Source organism: Phoenix dactylifera, chromosome 4 (assembly GCF_051530095.1).
Source record: "Phoenix dactylifera cultivar Ajwa chromosome 4, Ajwa_hap1_PhDact_Kaust_v1.1, whole genome shotgun sequence".
In the NCBI taxonomy this organism is placed as follows: Eukaryota; Viridiplantae; Streptophyta; class Magnoliopsida; order Arecales; family Arecaceae; genus Phoenix; species Phoenix dactylifera.
Genome location: NC_143193.1, coordinates 3,059,918 through 3,081,127, shown reverse-complemented (window position 1 = coordinate 3,081,127; position 21,210 = coordinate 3,059,918). Strand labels below are relative to the sequence as shown.

General features: G+C 37.6%; 1 protein-coding gene across 2 annotated transcripts; it reads left to right on the top strand.

Moving 5' to 3' along the window:
- Positions 1-2,719: 2,719 nt before the first annotated feature.
- Positions 2,720-20,465, top strand: LOC103721212 (uncharacterized). 2 transcript variants are annotated; one of them, XM_008811327.6, is made up of 14 exons: positions 2,720-2,938; positions 7,796-7,869; positions 8,013-8,093; positions 11,012-11,087; positions 12,216-12,286; positions 12,532-12,633; positions 15,675-15,764; positions 15,853-15,927; positions 16,240-16,272; positions 16,370-16,450; positions 16,897-16,956; positions 17,052-17,153; positions 17,237-17,278; positions 19,869-20,465. In XM_008811327.6, exons 1-14 carry the CDS (start codon positions 2,902-2,904, stop codon positions 20,061-20,063), a joined length of 1,119 nt encoding a protein of 372 aa, XP_008809549.4. In that variant the 5' UTR covers positions 2,720-2,901; the 3' UTR covers positions 20,064-20,465. The 2 variants fall into 2 exon arrangements, with proteins under 2 accessions (XP_008809549.4, XP_088575726.2); XM_088719600.2 differs by lacking the exon at positions 15,853-15,927 and having other exon boundaries at positions 2,759-2,938.
- Positions 20,466-21,210: the final 745 nt, after the last annotated feature.

Genomic DNA, 21,210 nt, shown 5'->3' with positions numbered 1-21,210 from the left:
GTATGATACAGTCCTTCTATCGTGAATCCCTACAGACCGGAGGTTATGGATAACTCGTTAAACCCCGTCGTCTGTTATATGTCTAGATTTATTCGACTTGAGTTCGAGGGTGGAAAACTCTTTCTTCACTTTATATTACTGCCCTGGCCAAGGTCTTAGAACTCAGTCTAATAAATCACATAGGATCACTCATCTTCTATCAAGGTTGATAGATTCTATGTAAGTGCATACCCTACTCTTACAGTGAACCTACTGCAACCAATCTACACAACAAGGACCCATATGACTAGAGACCATGTATATGTGCAGTCAAACTACAATAACCTTACTGTGAATAGCCGAAGCACCGCAGGTCAAAGGACTAGTCACACTACTGCAACATCAAGCAAGTTACTGACGAGTGGATAGACATCCAAGTGACTTCTTATCTTGGTCATGCTCAGTACCCTTGTTCTCTAACAAGTACCTGCACTATCACTTCAGTGTCCCTATACTGTGGACTCGAGTCTCGTCCATCCATAAGGAAAGCGATCTGTGCACTGATCGGATCGATCACCGTCCTCATGATGATCCATTGATCAGGAGCATTTAGAAATTAATCACCAATCATACATAGCTCAAATTCTCAACTCTTGAGAATATGTATCATCATCTTATTAATTCATTGGACGATTCATAGACACATAAACAATATGAATGAAAAGATACCCATTTATTATTCAATAATCATAGAATTAATAATGTGTCAGCTAGATTGGCTTCTAGGACATACATCTAACAAGTTGTGCCTTCTACCAATTTATTTTGAGGTTTTTACATATACACCCTTCTAAATATACAAAATTATATAAATATCCACATTAAGTTACTATTTGTATGTATATCTTTCCTTCTTCTTTTTTTGCGCATATGTATATGTACCATTTAGCATCGTTAAAAAATTAAACGGTTTAAAATTAAAATGGTTGAATTACCTAGATATGCAAAAAAGTTATAAGGATATACACGCAAATAGAAACTTTACGAGAATATTCATATAATTTCATATATATAGAAGATATACATTCCAAAAATTAATTTTAAAAAAATAAAACTTGGCAAAAATTTGTCAAATCTTTTATGATTCAATTAGATCGACAAGTCAAAAAAAGATCGAGTCATATTGTTATTTTTTTTTTTTAAATCTTGACTCGGTCAAATTAAAATATTAGGCGATCATTTTGGTAATTCTATTAAGTGATCTTGACTCATAAAAATAACATGATTTATCCTATAAGAATTGATATTAATATGTTTTATTTTTTTTATTATTTTTTTATTAATAAATTATCTTTACTGAAATCATTTTTTATTAAATATTTTTAAGTGCATACCCTTCTAAATATGCGTAATTGCATGAATACCCTCGCAAAGTTGTTATTTGCATGTATATCCATATAAAGTTTTTTTTTTGCATATCTATCCATAAGGATATTTTAGTTATTTTAATTTTAAATTATTTATATTTAATGGTATTAGATAGTGTATATATATATATATATATATATGTAAAAGAAGGATATATTTGTTAAATAATTATTTGATGAGAATACACGTGTAAATAATAATTTTACAAAAATATTTATATAATTTTACATATTTTAGATATATTTTAGACGGTAAGCATGCCACCCAAAAAAAAAAAAAACTCTTCTATTTTTTTGGCCTTACATCTAATTTTTGAGTGCTACATCCAAGCCGCTACTGACCGTTCGATATCTGGACAAGCGTCATAATCGGACGGCTGAGATTACTGCTCGACGAATTTTGGGGACCTTCCCGTATTTGGCCAGGGGCTGTTCCGTGATTTTCGTAGGACATTTGGGCGTTTATGGGAACCACCAAGTCTGGCTTGCTCGCGGCGGGGTAGTTCTATATACACCCCCCCTATTGCTCAGGACACCCCCCAAAAACCAAAAAAAAAAATACCCAAACTAACCTTTAGTGTAATTACCATATTGCCCTTGAAATTTTCTCATACACCCCCCTTCCTCCTCCTCCGAAAGAAAAAAAAAAACACCCCTCAAACCCCCCTTAAACCCCTCCTCCCCCGTTCCCCCTTCTCCCTCTCGTCGCCGGCATTCTCCCGATCTCCGACCACCTCGCCGGCTTCTCCCGGAACCACCTCGCCGGCTTCTCCCGAATTTTTTTTTTTTCACGGTTCGTGCTCCGTTCGGCACTGGATCGCCGAACAAAAGGCTTCTGTTCGGCTGAACAGTGCCGAACAGAAGCCTTCTGTTCGGCAACCCTCAACCGAACAGATCTGTTCGGCTGCACAGTGCCGAACAGAAGGCTTCTGTCCGGCACTGTTCAGCCGAACAGAAGCCTTTTGTTCGGCGATCCAGTGCCGAACGGAGCACGAACCGTGAAAAAAAAATTTTCGGGAGAAGCCGGCGAGGTGGTTCCGGGAGAAGCCGGCGAGGTGGTCGGAGATCGGGAGAATGCCGGCGACGAGAGGGAGAAGGGGGAACGGGGGGGTTTTGGGCGTTGGTGAGGTGTTTTGGAGGGGAAGAGCGGGGTGGGGGGGGTTTGGGGGGTGTAGAGAGCAATTTAGGTGAGGGGGTGGGGAGGGTGGGGGGTAATTTAGGAATTTTTAATTTTTTAGGGGTGTCCTTAGCAAATGGGGGGGTGTAGAGAGTATTTAATTTTTTTTTAATTTTTGGGGGGTGTCCTGAGCAATAGGGGGGGTGTATATAGAACCACCCCTCGCGGCGTCGTAGGGGCCATTTTAACATGAGAGAAATGCAGAGACGGTAGAAAAACCCTAGTCCCGAGCTGTGCCCGCGACTTGATTCTTCGATTTGGGATCGAAGCAGGCGATGTTGGAGGGCTTATTTGTGGTTTTGTAGTTTCCGATCAGCCATGTCTCTTGGGAAGCTCGCCATCGTCATTGGAGCGGGTACTTCTCTCTCTCCCAACCTTCTTCCGAAGAATCTTTGGCTATTTTCAGTATTTTCTTCGAAGGTTTTAGTTCTAGTTTGACTATTTGGTTTCTTTGATTTTTTTTTTTCAATAGTGGAAATTGATCTATCTATATTTTTGCGGACTGATTCTAAACCATGTTTTCTGGTGCAAGTTTACTCTGTGAGTTGGATGTTGAGTTCTTATTAACTTAGATTAATTCGGTGGTACTGGTTTGGCGTTTAAATGTTGTAAATTTCGAGTCCTGGTAAGGAAGTTAACTAAATTAGTGAAACCGAGTATTTTGGTCATCATATAGAGTGATATAGAGTAGAAATTGTGTCTCTTTTCTCTAAGAAACCTTTTACGGTACTCAGTGAGATAAGTATTGGGAGTTTACGTAGAGAATTTGATACGGCATGAAGGCCCCTTTTGTAATTGAAGTAATTTGATTGTCAGTTTTCACTTAAATCTTTGGGATGTTGTTCAGTTTCAAGTATGCCTTTTTGGTCTTGGGATTGAAGACTGGAACTTGGAAGTTTGGAATTTGAGGGAGTGTATGTCGATTGAGGGAGAGGAATTGAGAGGATTTTGAGGTATGGAGGGTTAATTTTTATCTGAAGGAGACTCATGAGACCAGATTTCTTCCAAATCTTCTTCTATCGACAGTTAAGGAAATCCTAGGAAAATATTCTGGGAAATTTAGAAGATTATTAAGATGAAAAAAAAATCTTTAAGAGGACTTGCTATGTATTAAGTAGGTGCTTTTGACTTGAAACATTAGATTCAGAAGCCTATTACATTGGATTCTAAGTTTATCGTTAATATCTATCATAGAGATAGTGGGGATTTTCTGATGGTTGGTATTAACTAATCTGTATGCCTTTAGTAGTAGCAGGGCACTTGTGAATGTAAAAAATATGACTGTGATTAAATGGCAAACCGGGTTTTGTCTGCATTGTGGACTTGTGGGAAAATCATTAGACAGTGAAGTTGAGATTTCTTTGTCTTGGATGGAAAAGATGGGGTTTGACCACCGTTAGAGTTCTTGGAATATTGGTGATGAGCTGATTAATAACATTGATATTTGCGAATGACTCACCAGAAAGTTTGTATGAGTATGAGTTTGGAAGACTCCCAATAACCCTTCAGGCTTGTCATGGAAGTTTCAGTTTGCTGTTTCTTAAGCTTAGTTGATCAACTCCAAAGTCAATCTCACAAGATCAACTAGTACTCATTTGAAAGAACCATAAGGTGTCCTTGTGGACTTGTGTTTAGTGAGAAGGCTATGGAGAAAATTCTAAATATTGATTTTGTGCTAAGATGCTCTATCATTTCAACTATGAATTCAATTTTCAAATAACAATTTATATTCTTTTTAAAGTTTAAATTTGGATCAAGAATGTTATGGTTCATAGTATTTGAAGATATCGAATTATATGGTGATATATAATGGGAATTTGGATTTGCTGTCTTGCAAATCGATATTTTAAAGATTGGAAGACAAATTGTTGAATAGGGGATGAACACTAGTGTTTCAACTAAGGTCCGCCGTACCGACCGTACCGATGTACCGGTGGGTGCCGATACCGGTTCGGACTAGTACGGACTGGTACCGAATCGGTATCACTGTTTTGGCTTGTTTCACGCATCCAAAAGCTCCAAAAAAATTTAGAATCGGTATGGATCGGTACAGTTGGCCGGTACTGTCACGACCCCTGCCCCGTTTCGGCGGGCCGCCGCGACGGTCCTAGGGTGCGGGTAGGCATAAGGCCACTAGCCACCACGTAGAACCCTACTTACCTATCATAATCATCAATAAATTCCTGAAAATTTTGGCATGATGCATGTACAAAATGATCACCTTTCCTATATTGACCTGTCAGGATTATCTCAATACATACAACAACACTACCTGTCAGAGCAGCAATCACATAATCTGTCACATAATAAACCTGGACAATATATTTTGATTCCTTCCAATTTTACCCCTTATATCAATTTTAAAGGATTATTCTATCCCTTTTTTATATATATAAAAAATTTAGGATTATTACAGGTACTGACCGGTTCGGGCCAGTACCAACCGGTATGGGCCGGTACGGGCCGGTACCAATTTTTAACACCGAACCAGACTGATCAGAGTCGATACAGGTTCGGTACGGGCTGAATCCTTGGTTTCAACATATTGAAGAAAATGGTGAGTGAAGAATAGTCAACTATGGACAAAGATTAGGAGAAACTTAAGTGGTTAAATTTGGTTTCATGATCATTTTTTATCACATTTTTCATGAGACACCAACTAGGAAAATGAATCGGTTCTAGAAGGCATTTAAACTATGTCCTGCTTAAGCCCTCATTCGGCATCGTTCTTCTGCTTAATCAATGTGACCTGGTCTTTCCAAGGAATTTGCTTCAAGTATTGGGTGCAGATTAAAACAAATCAAGAAAGGAAGAAAAGTCAAAAAACTTGCAGAACTGGCTAACCAACTGAAAAGAGGAATTTGTTATGGAGCTTGTATTTCTGTGTGTTTAGAAACATCAACATGAACTTCATCTTTAGGGGAAACATTCAATTCATGGATTTTCTCATGAACATCAATATGTCCATGATTACACCATGTTGGATCAGCACCCACATAATGACAAGGTTTAAGGGCCCTAGGATTTTAATTGTATGCTTCATATGGCTGCTAAGGATGCTGTTCGTTCAGGATCTTCATATTCAGTGGGATAGCTTGACATGATTCACTATAACGAAATGCATTAGGTTGGTTTTATTATAAAAAAAAGAAACTAATGCAAGGATGGGATTTTATTGCCATGACAGATAGGATTTTATGCCATTTTCTTTAATGGCATATCTGGCAAAGTGTTAATGATGAAGTTTGGTTTTGTGGCATTTTGCTTGGAAAAATCTGCCACATTGCTAATTGTGGAGTGCACTTGATGAGGATGCATGTCTGATTTGTGTAAAATGAAATTCCATCTAGATGAAAATGTTGTTTGATCTAGTTTTCAATGCCTCAAAATGAGGGCCATGAGAGAGTCGCATCAATTATGTGGTGGAAAATCATAAAACATTGTATGACAATGTACATCAAAGAATAATAGTTATCGTAAATACTCTGCAAGAAAAGGGCTTATTATGTTATTAGTTTGATAAACCAGGAGAAACCTTTTATAACATGGATAAAGGTTGTCAGAGAAAAGAACTTGTGACACTTGATATGACATATAACGTAAGTTGGGTAAGGCTTGTGATGGAGATCCAACTTCATCCCATAATGTGTCACAGGCCTGAAATTCCATTAGATCTAATTTTAGCTATCGATTTTCTATATTCTCTGTTTGCTTTCTAGTTACTTTCAGTTTTTGTGGGTCTATTTGTAATCAAAGGCTGAGATTAAAATATCTTCGATTTTATTTGATGTCTTAACAAGCTCAATTACTGTAGTGATTACCGTTCACAGTATTATTCACACTATACTAACTGTGAACAGTAACTGGCCCTTTATGAATGGCATTTTAGGGATTTTGAAAGTTTTGTTTGCGTTTTTTATTCTTTAAATAGGAAGCTGGCTTTGTATTCAGGTTTAATGCAGAATATAAATAAAAGAATGCTCCTTTGGTGTTTTTTCTTACGTGGGGTGTTTCCACAATGGATCTAGTGTGAGACCAGCCCCTAGGTGAGGTTCCTAGGTCCTGGAGTGAGTATGATATCATCTTCTATCCCTTTGTCCTTTTCACAATAGTTAGTGTTTTCTTTCAGTTATTTGGTCTTATTTTTTCTTTTTTTCATAATTATTTCTGAGTTTTGTTTTCTATTGATCCTATATTGCTTCCTCGATACCTAAACAACCAACCTGTTGCATATATCAGCCATCTACCAGTCCCTCTCAAATAGATCATAGTCCGCCACTTGGACCCGAAATCCCAAATCCTTAGGTTAGATTCTTTTTCCTTCACACAGCTTACCCTGCTAGTTAAATTGATAAGGAAGCCCAGATCTGATTTCTGGCGGACAGAGAGGCATTGTATCTATCCCTAAGCACATCCGAGCCCTCCTCATTTCCTCAATTGAGCCCTAAGTTCATATTAGTATTCATCTTAGCATTTAATATGAATTTTGCGTTGAAATTCCTATGTTCATTGTTGAAATTTATTGAAACTCAGGTCTAATCCGATTTTGCAGCAACCCTTTGTAGCTGTCCTATCCTAAATCCTTATCGATGCCCCCTTATTGACTGTCAGTTTATGCTTATGATTCTCTGTGCTACAATGCTTTACAAGATGGTGACCAAAGTCCTTTGATGTGTCAGCTATTCCTTTCTCATGCTGCTTAAGTCTTTGAAACTTTGAATTGTCACTTAATATGAGAACCTAAACTGTTACTTGTGGTTATAAGTGAAGAAAACTAAATACACAGATGTTTCAGATCTGATGCCTCATTGATGTAACCAAGGTTAAATTTACAACTTGTCTTCTGATTCCAGAGGATTTTCATAAGTTCTAAATTGAGTATGGATGAATGTATAAGGAAATTGAAAATTGCTAGTTTATGCTCTTACAAATAGATCTGATTAAAATATCTGGATCTGCCCTGAGTTGCAATATATTTAGGCCTTCATATTTCATCATGAAGTGAGTCAAGAATACTAATAATCTTTTACCACCTGGGGAGATTAGCTGAGAGATTGTTCTGCATTTTCCATCAAATTGATATATTTTTTTCATTGTCATTGTTGTTTAAACTATAAAAGAAAATGTCAAAGTATAATCTCAAAGGGAGAGAAGTTTTGGCGTTTGAAGTGTACAGCTGTCTAATATTGAGTTACTGGTAATTGTATTTCAGGTTTAGTTGGGACCGCTCTCTCAAAGGAAGGGCGCTTATCTGATGTAACGGACATATTTTCCGGTGCTCTGAAGGTATTTTGTCTACAATCGATTGATACTGTTTGACAGGGATAAGCAAAACCTGCGGATCTCTTCCATTACATTGCCTAAATCATGCTATAAAGTTCAAGTCAAACTATGCACTATTCTTATATATTGATTTATTTGTACTGCAGATCATCACAAAGCACCTTCATCAAGATAAAGATAACTCTCGATCTACTGGAAAACCACAAACTGATTCTCTGTTAGCTCAGGTTTGGATATCAGCCTTTCTGTCTTCTGTTAATGCCTTTGCCAGCAGTTTGGGGCCTTATTAAATTTTGTCCTGCATGGTTATTTATTCTTTTGTCGTTATGGTATGTTTCATCAGAGCGGAAAGACAAGTTCCGATTCTTGGTCAATTATCTATTATTATTTGGGATTTATGTTTATGTGGTGAAATGTAGTTAGGAAAATAACAACTTGTATGTCAAAAGTTACGAATACAGAGTCTTTTGCAAATTATGGAATGATGATGCATGATTTTCCTATGGTTTTTGTTATGTTTATCTGGAAGATACAAAGCTATCAAATCATCATCTCCTTGTTTAACATGGTAACATGCACACTGCTTTAAAATAACAAATTCAATCCTATGATTTGATTTTTATGAAAATAATGGACTTGATTTTTTTGAGAAAAAAATGCAAGGAATGACAATCTACACCTATCCTTCTTCCCTTTGCCTAACCCTATCATTTGGCAATTAATTGATTTAAAAAGCCTCATTAAACAATTTGATATCATATGTTGATCAAAGTACTCATTCATATTCTAAAATATGCTTCCTTCTCAAAGATTACGATTTTGGTACCCCGTTTGTCTTGGTAGTGTCGCATTGGACTGATAAGAGATTGGGTCCTTAGATGCTACTGGGGCATTAGTTCTCTTACCTACAGAGACATTCTGACGGTCCTATTTGGTACCAGTTGGTTGGGACGATTGTATTGCAATGCTCGAGACAATTGTGTCCTGACACTTGGGACGACCTAGTATCTCAGGATATAATCTTGTTTATAATTTTTTGTTCATACATGTTATTAATGGATATTTCGGTCTATTCCAGTACTATATTGAGACAGCCCCAAACCAAGATGGGCCTTGATACTAGGATTTAAACCCTTCCTGTAGCTAATCATTCACCTATCTAAATTGTTTAGAGGGACTAAATTTGAGTTGATGGTGTCATGAAATATGGGATGGTCTTAGCTTCGATATAATGAGTAGAAGAAACAAGATAATATACTTTGCAATAACCTACACTTACCTTCCTATAAATGCTTTAAAATGTGGTGCATAGGGTTGCATATGCACCTGCACATGCATATGCGATCTCTTGGCCATATTGCATATATGTGTTTATTATATATAGTCATGCCATATATGGATCAGAAGATGGTCCACTTTGCTTTTTGTGGCTGCATATGCAGCATGCTTATTATTGTAGTGCCTCATACTCTTGATCGCTTAGCATGTTGGAGCCACATATACAATCCACCCTCATTGAGACCTGTAGATGAAGTAGGTTGAAGTTGATGGTTAGGTTTGATGTGGGTTTCAAGGGGCTTGATACAGTTACAATAATGTTAAAATATTGATTATGTTACAATTATTGCAGTTAGGTATTAGATACTAGGTATAGCTCAACGCTTGCTCAGATGGTATCACCCCTTGCCACTTTGGGCAAGAGGATGGGGGTTTGACTCTGTTGGAATCAGCCCTCAAGGAGTGGAGTGGGTATAGGGTGAGGGGGGGAGGGTTTAGCCTAGGGTTCGCCAAACGTCCTGAACTCGGCGGTTCGGGCTGTATCGAACTGAACTAGGCAGTTCAGGCGGAATTGTCGAAGAACTAGGATGGATTGGACAATTGGGACCAAAGTTTATCATATCATTCGGTACTGTACTGTACTAAGTATACTGTATCGGTACTGAATCCGTACGCAGTCTCGTTCCATACCAAAACTCGGTACGCCTTGCCGTCTTATACCATACCATGTACTGATACTGTAATAAGATGGTATCGATATGAGGTCCGGTACCAAGATGACGAACCTTGACTAGGACGGTTCGGTCCTTAAAAACCTCCGCCCCCAACTCCGATGTTCTCTCTCTATCTCTCCCCTCCCCCCTTCCATCATGATCAGAGTTTCGAAGCTCCACCGATACCTGAGGCCGAAAGCTCCACCAATACCTGATGTTGACACCATGATTGATTGACACCAATTCCGGCATCAATGCCCTCGATCGATGCAGACACTGACTCCGACATCCTCGATCACCATTGATGCCCGGTTTGCCTCTCTCTTTCTCCCTCCCTCGTGTTTCTTCCCTCTCTCCCCATCTCTCTTTCTCCCCTTCATCTTCTTTCCCCACCCCCAGTTCTCCTCCTAGGATCAGGCTTAGGATTTTGTCTCCCTCTCCCTCCCCCCTCCCTCTCCCTCTTTCTCTTCCTCCCATTCCCCCTCTCCATGCCCCCCTCTCCCCCCTCCCTCTCCCTCCCTCCCTCCCTCCCTCCCTCCCTCCCTCCTTCCTCCTCTCTCTTCCTCCCTCTCCTTCTCCTTCTCCCTCTCCCTACTTAGATCCACATAGGATTGGTGCAGTACATACAGGTATCGTACCGATACCAGACCTGTCGCCAACTGGTACAACCCTTGTTACCAATCCATCGAACCTTGGTTTAGCCCCTCCTAATCTCTAAAAGAAGAAGGTATTAGGTACCTAGTAATAAGCACTAGTTGTTAGTTGTTATTGTTATTAATATTGCTATCAGTAAGAAAATTACTTGCATTGTCCTTATTATTGTATTCAATATATTATTTTTTACTTTTAAATACTTAAAACAATAGTAATCATATATGCACCTGCATATGCAGCCCGTATACTGGATATGCACCATGTGGTCCCTTTAGTGCACGTATTTGCAGCCTTCTTTTAAAACAATGCTTCCCACTCTGTCAACTTTGTGATTAAGCAATTAATTTAATGTGGCAACCCCTCTAGACCATTTTGTGTCACATGTTGATCAAAATATCTGTTCATTCTGTGTAATATACTTCCTGTTGTTAATCTTTCAGTTATCTAAACATTTTAGAGGAAAACTTATTTTATGCTGACGTCATCTTGGACTTTTGCAGGTTAATAGTCTAAGACAGGAGCTGCAAGTTTTAGCCTCATCAAGATCAGTTACAATTGTAACTGGTACAAGTGCAGGTTAGAGATTGGGATAAACCCCTTCTCTTTCTCAGATGTTGCTTGTTAATATTTATTTATTCTGTATATTGTTTGCAAGATTTGGAGTTGATGTTAATATGTGTTTTGGGTATTAAGATATAAATGGACATGACAATTCTTTTGCATCTTACTGAATAGTTCAAGATTAGTAAAGAAAAAACAATATTGTGCACTCCTGTTATTTGTTATATTAGTTGTTGCTGCAAGAGAACAACATTCCTAGTTGTTATATTTGCTCGTTATTTAAGTTACTTCTGACCTTTAGCAGAAGAATTTTGCATGTACAATTGTCAATAAGTTTTCTAATTGGGGAACCTGCTGTTTTCTTGACTTTTCCTGAATATCCACACTATCACATAATTACTAGGAAATTGTTTTTTGACGCAAGATATCTTTGATTAGAAAAGAACAGGAAATTTGTTCTACTTTTGCATCATCTTTCTACTATTAGACCAGAAGTCTCAAACATTCATGTGTTAGTCTCCACATCTCTCCACCCCTAAAACTAATTACAACTTTAATTACATATATCCTTTCATAATTCAATTCTTACTTTGATGAGAGATAAACAAGTCATGTCCATCTCTCAAAATTAGTGTGTATCAAATTTTTCAACAAATTTAAATCATGTCCTGGTGCCTGCATCTATTGGGGACTGGGTTGATAGGGTATCGAACACCCACATATCCTAGCCCTCAATTTTTGTTCCTTTTTGTTTTTTTTTTTCATTTGTTTTGATGCTTTTAGTGTTGTTTTGCTTTTTTGAAAAAAAATGTTTGCTTAGGGTTAACTGAGGAGCCCATGATTTGGTTTATGGTGCTAGAACTGGCCCCAACACCAATTGGGTGCTGGGCTTTTTTTTTTTTTTTTTTCTCTAGTTTGCTTTTCATGATGCTTTAGTTTTAGCACTTGATTGACTGTCAGGACTTTTTTTCCAAGGCATGCATTTTTGTGTTGAAGCCGTTTAACCTTCATGTCTCAGGATGTTTCTTTCTGATGCAATGATGAAACTTTTCTTTCTTCCAAAATAATGAGCTATCTTAAACTTCCCTAGTGTATCTTAGATAATGGCGTCATAACATCTTTTCCTTCACATTTCATTTGCAGGTTCTGGTACTTATGGTGTAACAGCTGTAATTGTTATTGGAGTTGTCGGGTATGGGTATATATGGTGGAAGGTAATTAATACTCACCTCTTTCCATTACATGTGATGGCAAGCCTGTTGCTCTATGTCAGACAATATGAGACAACAGCAAGGTGCCTTGGGTTCTCATGAGCAAATGAAGCTAAATCAATAGGCTTATATTTTTGTCTACTGCTTAGATTTTACCTTGCCCATGTGAACATTCTCAAGCAGTTGCTCTTTTAGTTGGCTTCAGATCTATTGAGATCTAATCAGAGGCTACTTTTTGCATTTGACAGGGCTGGAAGTTTTCTGATATGATGTTTGTGACACGACGTGGTTTATCTGATGCTTGTACTGCAGTAGGCAAAAAACTCGAGCTAGTTTCATCATCTATTGCTGTAAGTTAACTACTTATTCCACTTAGTTTGTTGAACCTCAACAAAATTTTTTCAAGCATTGTTTTCTCTGTGTAAGTAGATCTATTTTTCTTTTTTTTAATGTAAGTATATCTAAATCTAACATAGAGCTTGGGAGCCTCGCTACCAACTTATAAGAGAAAGAATCAATTGTGATATGTCAAGATCAAAATTAAAAGAACATTGTTTTGTACTGCTTCATGACATGCCAATAAAACTGCATGCTATTATTCAGGATGAAGGGGACATTTTGCTGTGCTTTTTCCTGTTAAAATGTACACTGGATGTTTTTGCTGCTTGCTTATCTATGTAACTACTCATTCTGCCAGTTTCAACTAATTACTGCAAATTGTGTATCCTTTTGGGCTCGATGACAAGAGAATACATGGGCTTATTTTTCTGATTTTATCATTATACAAAAACAAACAATTATCAGATCACGAGTTGATGTTATTATGCACTCAAACCAACACACCTTTTAGGCCGAAACGTGGGCTTTATCACCCTTTTTATATTTTTTTAAAATATAAAAATACTAAAAATTGGTTAAAAATATTATAAAAAATTACTAAATATGAATAATTAAATATTTCCAATAATTTGCAATATGGCTATTATCCCGTTAAGTTCACATAATGACAACAATTGTTAATTAAGTCTACGAGTACATCAAACATAAATAAATAATACAAAAAATAAAAAATTGGGTCATGCCTGGCTCGAGCTAGGCTTCATTTACCAGGCTCGAGCTCGGCCCGTTCGTTAAGCAGGCCCATTTTCCAGGCCAGGCTCGGCGTACCTTGTTGGACCTAAACCTTTGGCCCGAGCTTGCCCAAAAGGCTTTATGCTTGAGCAGGCCGAGCAGGTCGCTGAGCTTATGAACAGGTCTAGTAAGTATCTAGGATTTGCCCAGCACATAGCCGATGTAAAACTAAACATGCCTGCACGGTCCTAACATACTTCTCATCTAGCTTGCTAGGATGAGGGTCCAACAATCCAATCACGATCAACGTGATTGGCTCGTGGTCAGCTATAAAAGGATCCATGCTATTGTGCCCCTAGTCAACATGAATTGTGGGTTGAGTCTGTTTTGATACCATTTGTAATGACCCAAAAACACACTCTTAAGTTTGTTGAAGTTAGTGTTGCTCTAACATAGTTTTTCTTGAAAATTTTCTACAAGCAAGCTCTTTTTCATAATAAAGGATTCGCATTCTATACTTGTTAGATTCCAATAATAGATCTTCTATTCTCATAGTCTTTAAGTTTCACTCTAAGCATATTATTTCGTGAAATTTGCCCCTTTATTTGACAAGAAGATACTGTAAAATTAACTTATTGTGCTTGGAGCGTTTAGTTGTGCAACTTCTAATGCTCATCTTGAGGTTCCAGGTGTAAGACTAGTAATTGATTGAAAACATTTCGCAAGCCCCTCTTTTATATGCTTCAGTACATGAAGATCATCTACTCTCCAAACTCACTGGCAATTAATTTTCTCAAGCTTCCCTTAACTATGATGATATTCTATAGTCTATCATTTATAATGCTAAATATTAAAATCTCTTGATAATGGTCCAAAATTTCTTTCTATAATGATCCATTGAGTTTGAATGTAATTTGAAATGAGTGCATGTTCAGACTTGATGTTTTTCAAACTACGAAATAATAGAAACTCTCGTGTTATGATCCATTGGGTTTTCTTATTGTGGGTTAAAAGCTTGGTTCATCTTTGCCCATGCTTTGACAAGACCCTTGAAGACCTATTTGTCTCATTAGTTGATGCCACTGGATTTATGTAATTTCCTTGTATTTAACAATGACATATTAAACTTTTTGTCCTTCCATCAATTGGTGCCAATTGAAAGAAATTATGAAGAATAGCGATCCAATTTGGAGAGCACTCTGATTCCATCTTATGGAAAAAAAGAAAATAATCACATCCAAGTTTATTTCGTTCCGCTATGATTAATCAGTTGATGTTGCTTTGTTTGAATTCCCATAGACAAGGTTGGCCAAGACCTAGGTTTCCAAAGCTGCTTGAGTTTTGGATGCTTCAACTCCTGTAGTCAAAACAACTAAAATTGTGTTGTGTTTTCTATCACAAGCATAAAAATTTTATTTTGTTCTCTAGCACATGCGTCAAACAGTGGTAACTCTTTCAACCATAGGAGTTGATGGTTGAGGTGAGGCAGACTGGAGTTTGAATACGTGAAAACTGATCAATTAACAGTCCATATGCTCCATCATGATGATCGTCTTTGTGAGAATTTCTGTCACGACATGCGGCTTCTAGTACTCGCCCATTTTGTTTGAGTGCTAACACTTATCAAGACTAGCTAGATATCGTTAACATACATTTGTCATCATTCCTTTTTTAAGACGTGATAATAATTGGTTTGAAATCAGCTTAGTGCAAACCAGAAGGAGCCTGTAAGACATGATGAGCTCTAAACTTTATTGATAATGAATGGGAGATAGTGAACCCAAAAAAAAAAGGGGAAGAAGAGGAGGTATAAAAGAGAAGGGCTGCAGAATCTACCAGAAAAGAAAATAGTTTATTTGATATAACTCATAAGTTCCTCGAAGTCCATCCTACCACAACTCTATTTCAAAAAACAAGAAAAAAGCTTTAAAATGTTATCTGTTTCTAGTAGGATCTAGAACCAGCATAAATTGAACTTTAACTTCTTGGTCATGCTTTGAGTTACCAAAAGATTCATAATCAAATCAAAGCTTTCATAAATAGATATTAACATGGCCTATTAAGTCAAAGAAGCCAATCTAGAGACTTGTAGGGCTCTCCATAATTACCCCAAAAATGGTGAACAGATATTAAAGAAAATGCCAGTCAGAATTGGACTACAAGGTATTATTTCTAAAATCTGTTCAAATTATTTTTGAAGTAATAGATTCATAAGTTTTTCAAATTAGAATATGATATCTATTGCCTTCTTAGATGGTTTGTTGTACCCCTGTATTTGTTTCTCTTATACATTTACTATCAAAGTTCTAATGATTTGCAGGATGCCCGGCGACATTTATCTTCAAGGATTGATCGTGTAGATATTAACCTAGATGAGTGTAGGGATCTTACTAATGCCACCAGAGGCGAGGTGGGATAGCTACTTTTCTAAACTCTTCTTTTCAATGTTAATGCTTTATATTATTTGCACAGTAAGACTTCTGTGAATTCACTTATAGGTTTCAAGACTAAACGGAGATCTAAGTGGGATCCATCAGGATGTTGAATCTGTTCATCACTTCATCCAGAGTCTGGTGATATGTTTGAATTACTAAGTTATTTGCACATTATATTCCTGAATTCTGAACCTCCCTCCCCCCTCCAAAGAAATAGAGAAGAAAAAAGAGAAAAAGAACAAAACACACGAATCTCTCTTGAATTAAAAGTAATGCATAGTATTTCCATCAAAAAAATAAAAGTAATACAAGCAAAGTTATTTTCTTATTTTATTTGTTATTCCATTGATGAAAGCTGGACAATTACCATCCTTTTCTTACAAAGAAGAAAATAGGAGAAGAAAAACTCTGCAAAGATGGCTGCTGATTCTAATATTTGTTGTGCCTCAGGGGACCAAGATTAGTCGAATAGAAGAAAGTCAGGTATATTATAAAAAATTCATATTGAAGTCCAATTTTATCTTTTTGTTATTTTATTTTCTTTGTAGTCATAGTTAATGTTTGCAAAAATCTGTATTAGGACATTACAACACGGGGACTGTATAGCCTGTGCATGTTCGTTGATAGCTTGGAGAATAGGAGGGATGCAGAACCTACTCAGGCAAGTGAAGGCTTTTCACCCATACCATGTTTTGTTCATGTATATATTGGATTATACTATATGGACTGTAATATATGATAATTGGCATCTACTAAGTTTAGCAGAATTAACATTTATTTTGATTGCTAGCTGTTTGTTTCCTTTTAACTAGATTTATTTTGTACATAACTGCTCAAAATTTTTAACTAAACTTAGTAATATCTTCTAAATCTACATCGTGGCAGGTAACGAGAATAATAAATGGAAAAAGCAAAATATTGACAGAGCATGTTATTTTATTGGGAAATTTGTTTTAATGTACTTATTTTGACTACTATTTTGCAATTAGTATTTAACCAAGTTTTGTCATCATCAGTCCCTCTTAAACAGACAGCGTTCTTCCACTGTTCTTATTTGAAGCATCAAATCCTATAGTCAATAAGTCTAAATCAACCTTCTATATTCAGGTCTTGCCATCCAGTTCTAGGCATGCTATTGAACCTCCGCAAACTACCCCTGTCACAAGGGTAGGTATCAAGCTTTTGTAGCTCTTTTCAGTATCTGACATTTTATATCCATTATTTCCCCAAACTTGTTGGTCGGTTTTCATTTCATGCTACAGAATATCTCCCTCCCACCTGCGACACTAGATTCTCCATCAGCATTAGCATCAGCATCAGCATCAGCATCACCATCACCATCAGCTGCTGTTGAGACTCCCAAGGTTCAGACTTCGCATATTGAGGAAGCTATTTTGATCTTTTATAAGTGCTTTCTTTGCCACCTAATCAACTTTATATCTTGCAGGTTCTGCGATCATCAACAGCTGTTTCAGCTTCAGGCCTAAAGGTTAGAAAGCCTCTTTTCCACGCTCTTTATTTCTCTTTAAACATATTCAGTGACAGCTCAAAAAATTTAAGGCTGCATTTAGGATTTTAATTGATCAAATCTTAATTCTTTTAAATTAGAACCTGTGATTATATAATTCATAAAAAAACAATCTATTTAAATCTAATCTACGCAGTTTTTCTTCCAACTGTAAATCATAATGCAGTTGATTCGGATTTTATTGTGATCTGGCCAAGAAGGATTTTTTCCCTGCATACTGGGTTTCTCTTGCTGAAGGGCTGCATAATGTTTATATGATATCCATTTATTCCCATTTTAGTTGCTATCCTAGGAAAAAGACACCTATTACATGATATGGCAATGACAGGCCTGAGAAGAAGGCCGACAAAACTTCTGACCGGGTACTGTGATTGGATGACTATCCCATGGAGGTTCATCCTAAAACCTCCATCCCCAGCATACTTGTCTGGAACATAGATCAAGAGAGTTAAAGCTCATGTTTGTTTAGTAAGTTAAATGTTTTAGGTCTCATCTGAAACTCAGAAGATCTTGATTCCTGTCAAGAATTTTGAAAGCATAGATTTCAGTTGGAACTAATCAAACATAAAAAAATCGTATCTTGTGAGGTCCTAAATCATATCATTAAGCTAAATTCTAAGGTACTTTTCATCTTCTCATCTCAGGCTCAGCTAGTTATGCCACCTATAGTGGTTATATGAAATCATTTTTAAAGCAATTATGTGCAACATGTTGCAGAGGAATATTAATATACAAAGTTGTTATTGATAAGGTTTGTGAGGTACGCACAAAGAATGTATAGTTGTGGACCTAATTTGTATAGACTTTTTCTTTAGTTTCAACCATGGTTTGTTGTGCCGGTACCGTGCACCGTACTGGTTGCCTGGCAGCATAAGTCGGTGCAGGCCTGCACCGTGCCGGGCCTGTACCGACGCAGTAGAGGAGGCGGGGGAGAGGGCGAACGAGAGAGGAAAAGAGAGAGAAAGAAGGGGGAGAGGGAGGGGAGAGGAGGCCGGCGGGGGGGGGGGGGTGGCGGAGGCTGGTGGAGGGCCATCGGAGGCCGGCGCCCGGGCAGGAGACGGAGGCCGTAGCCAGGTCTCCTATTTCGTTTAAAACAAAGATCTGGCCGCTAAAAAAATTTGCGATTTTTAAGTGAAGTTGGCAAGCGATTTGCTGACTTGAAAATCATGAAATTTTTTAGTGGCCGGACCCCTACTTCAAACGAAATAGGGGACCCAGCCGCGGCCTTCTGCCCGGCACCGGTCTCCGACGGTCCTCCGCCGGCCTCCCTCCCTCTCCCTCTTCCTCTCCCTCTCTCTCTTGCTCGTTCTCTTTTTCTCTCTTTCCTTCTTCTCCCCCTCTGGTGATAGCGTCTCGGTTTCATTGCCCAAACCGTCCCGGTCCACTGCCGGTATGACTCGGGACGGCCCGAACCGGGTGGTTTGAGACGGTTCTGCCGACCTTGGTTTCAAAAGTGAACTTTCAATTGATGTTCAACTTCCGTTGATTGATTTATGTAATATCCTTCACAAGGATTGGAGATGTGGCATGGAGCCTCCTGTTCAGCTTTGGCGGGTAAATTTTTAGGGCTTGGTTCAAGCTAATTCACTTGGACCAAAGCTTCCTGAAGTGCCAAAATTGAAACTTGATTGGCCTGTCCGATAACCAAAATTGAAATGCGTGTTAAGTAGAGAGGATGCAGATGGAGGGAGAAGTTGGAGGGACTGGTAGGGCTTTTGATTCTGTAATTCCAATATATTCATGATAGTAAAATTCATCATTTAAATGGATTATCGTTTCGCTTGGGGATGTAAATGGAATTTCTAATTTAACTCAAAAACTGTTACCATCAAATAGTAGCCATTTATCCCATTCATTTTGGGATATCTGTTAGATAGCAGGTTCAAGAATTCATGCGCCAGGATCTTAATAGAAGGTGGGGGGAATGGACAGGCCACCAATTCTGTAAATTCAAGATATTGAATTCCATCATTTAAATGGATTATCATTTCATTTGCGCATGTAAATGGAATATTTGAATCTGATTTATCTCAAAAACTATACTATCAAGTATTGGCCATCTATTGCATCTATATAGGGATATCTTTTAAATATTAGATTCATTATAATAATCATTATATTAATAGTGTTGTGTATATGCATAAAATATCATAAATGCTACAGTCATTGTTAACCATTATTTCCTGTTGGAATGACTATTAATGATTATTATGACATGATAATTAAAAAAACTAAAACAAAACCTTCTGAGTTTTTTAAATATCCAAATACTGGTCCTTTAGGACATTATAATGGATGATAGTGCCATGGCCCTTATATATGTATATGGCGCTGTTAAAGTAATGCTGTATACTCATTGCTCAAATGCGGAAAACAGCTCCCCTTCCAATTTAGTTGTTTTGTCTGATTTCTGTCTCATCAAGAGATCAAACTGCTGTTAAAAAAGGCAGGCCACATCAGTCTAATCCTATGTTTTGAAGTTGATCCAGCAGCCTTCTTCATTTTAGACATTGCTCATGACATGGACTCTCTCTTTTTTTTCCTCCTTCAGGAGTTGCAGGGGTTCTCAAGTATAGTTAGAATAGGAATACCGAAATCAAATTCGATAAAGATGGGTATTTCTGAGGCTTCCAGTGGAACTCCATCTGTGGGGGAACCAAGCAGTAGTGCATCAAGTTCCAGCAGGTCTGGATGGAAGCTGCCCTCCTTCAGTGTTCTTACAAGAACCCGCAGCTCTGCTAGTTAATCTCTTCATTTCGTTTTGGCCTTCTATATGATTCCCAACCACCTTCAGGGTTGCAACATTGAGCCATCAATTTTCTGCTATTCAAAGCCACATAAGCTTTCAAAAGGGGACGAGCATTGAAATTTTGCAGGCACATAGATTTTTTTTTCAACAAAGTCGATAATCCTATATAATCTCTTATTATACTTGAAGTGAATTATAAAGTAGGAAAAAGAAACATGCTGTTTGGACGGTTTGTGAGCAGCTTCGTTCCTATTGAAAGATGACATTAGACATAATTATATATGTAAAAACTTTTTTCTTTCAGCATTTTTTTTCTATGATAGCCATTAGATTTGATGTGTTCCCAAAAGGACATGTTTTATTTAATAGATCTCTGTGCAATAGGTGCTTGAGTTGCAATGTCTTTTCGATCTTTAAGGTTCGTGACATATATTACAGCTTTGAAGAATTATGGGAAGATTGTATTGAAGATAACTTTGATATATGCCCCTCATTTTATCTTAGAAGGCTGCTTTCATTGTGCCTCGTACCGTTGAAGGCTCTCCGTGATAGTCTCCATGCCCTGAGGGGGCGACTTGCAGTGGACCTGATAGAATGGTGTATTGATGTGCTCCATAACTTATAGCCAGAAAAAAATGGTTTAGTTTGACATTTCAGAAAATCTGAAAGTTAAATGCGTATATTTCTAGCCCTCCTTGTAGAATGATGATTTTCCATCGCTCTTGGAACCTCTTCAATCTTTGAAAGTTCCAAAAAATGATAGAGAGGAGCTTCAAACTGGCGCCCAAGGAAGAGTTCTAAGAGCGATGGTCGAACTTTCAAAGGATCCCTCTCTATGGAAAGGATCCCCTGAGATCTGAGAATACTCCGGGATCACATTGTTTGCCATGGAAAGGATCCCTTTGTCAAAGCAAATCAGTAAAATCCGACCAGGACCCAAAGATCAAGACCATCTAAATACGTCAAACAAAGACTCAATAACTATTTGAGTTTTTCCAAGCAGTCTGTAAGTTAAAGTTTATCTGGTGCCTATGAGGATCCATGCATGCGTATGTTTAGTCCTATATTGGTTATTTACTGGATAGATCTTGACTATTTAATCTTATGATCAAAAAATCTAAATAATACTTTGCAATTAGTCATT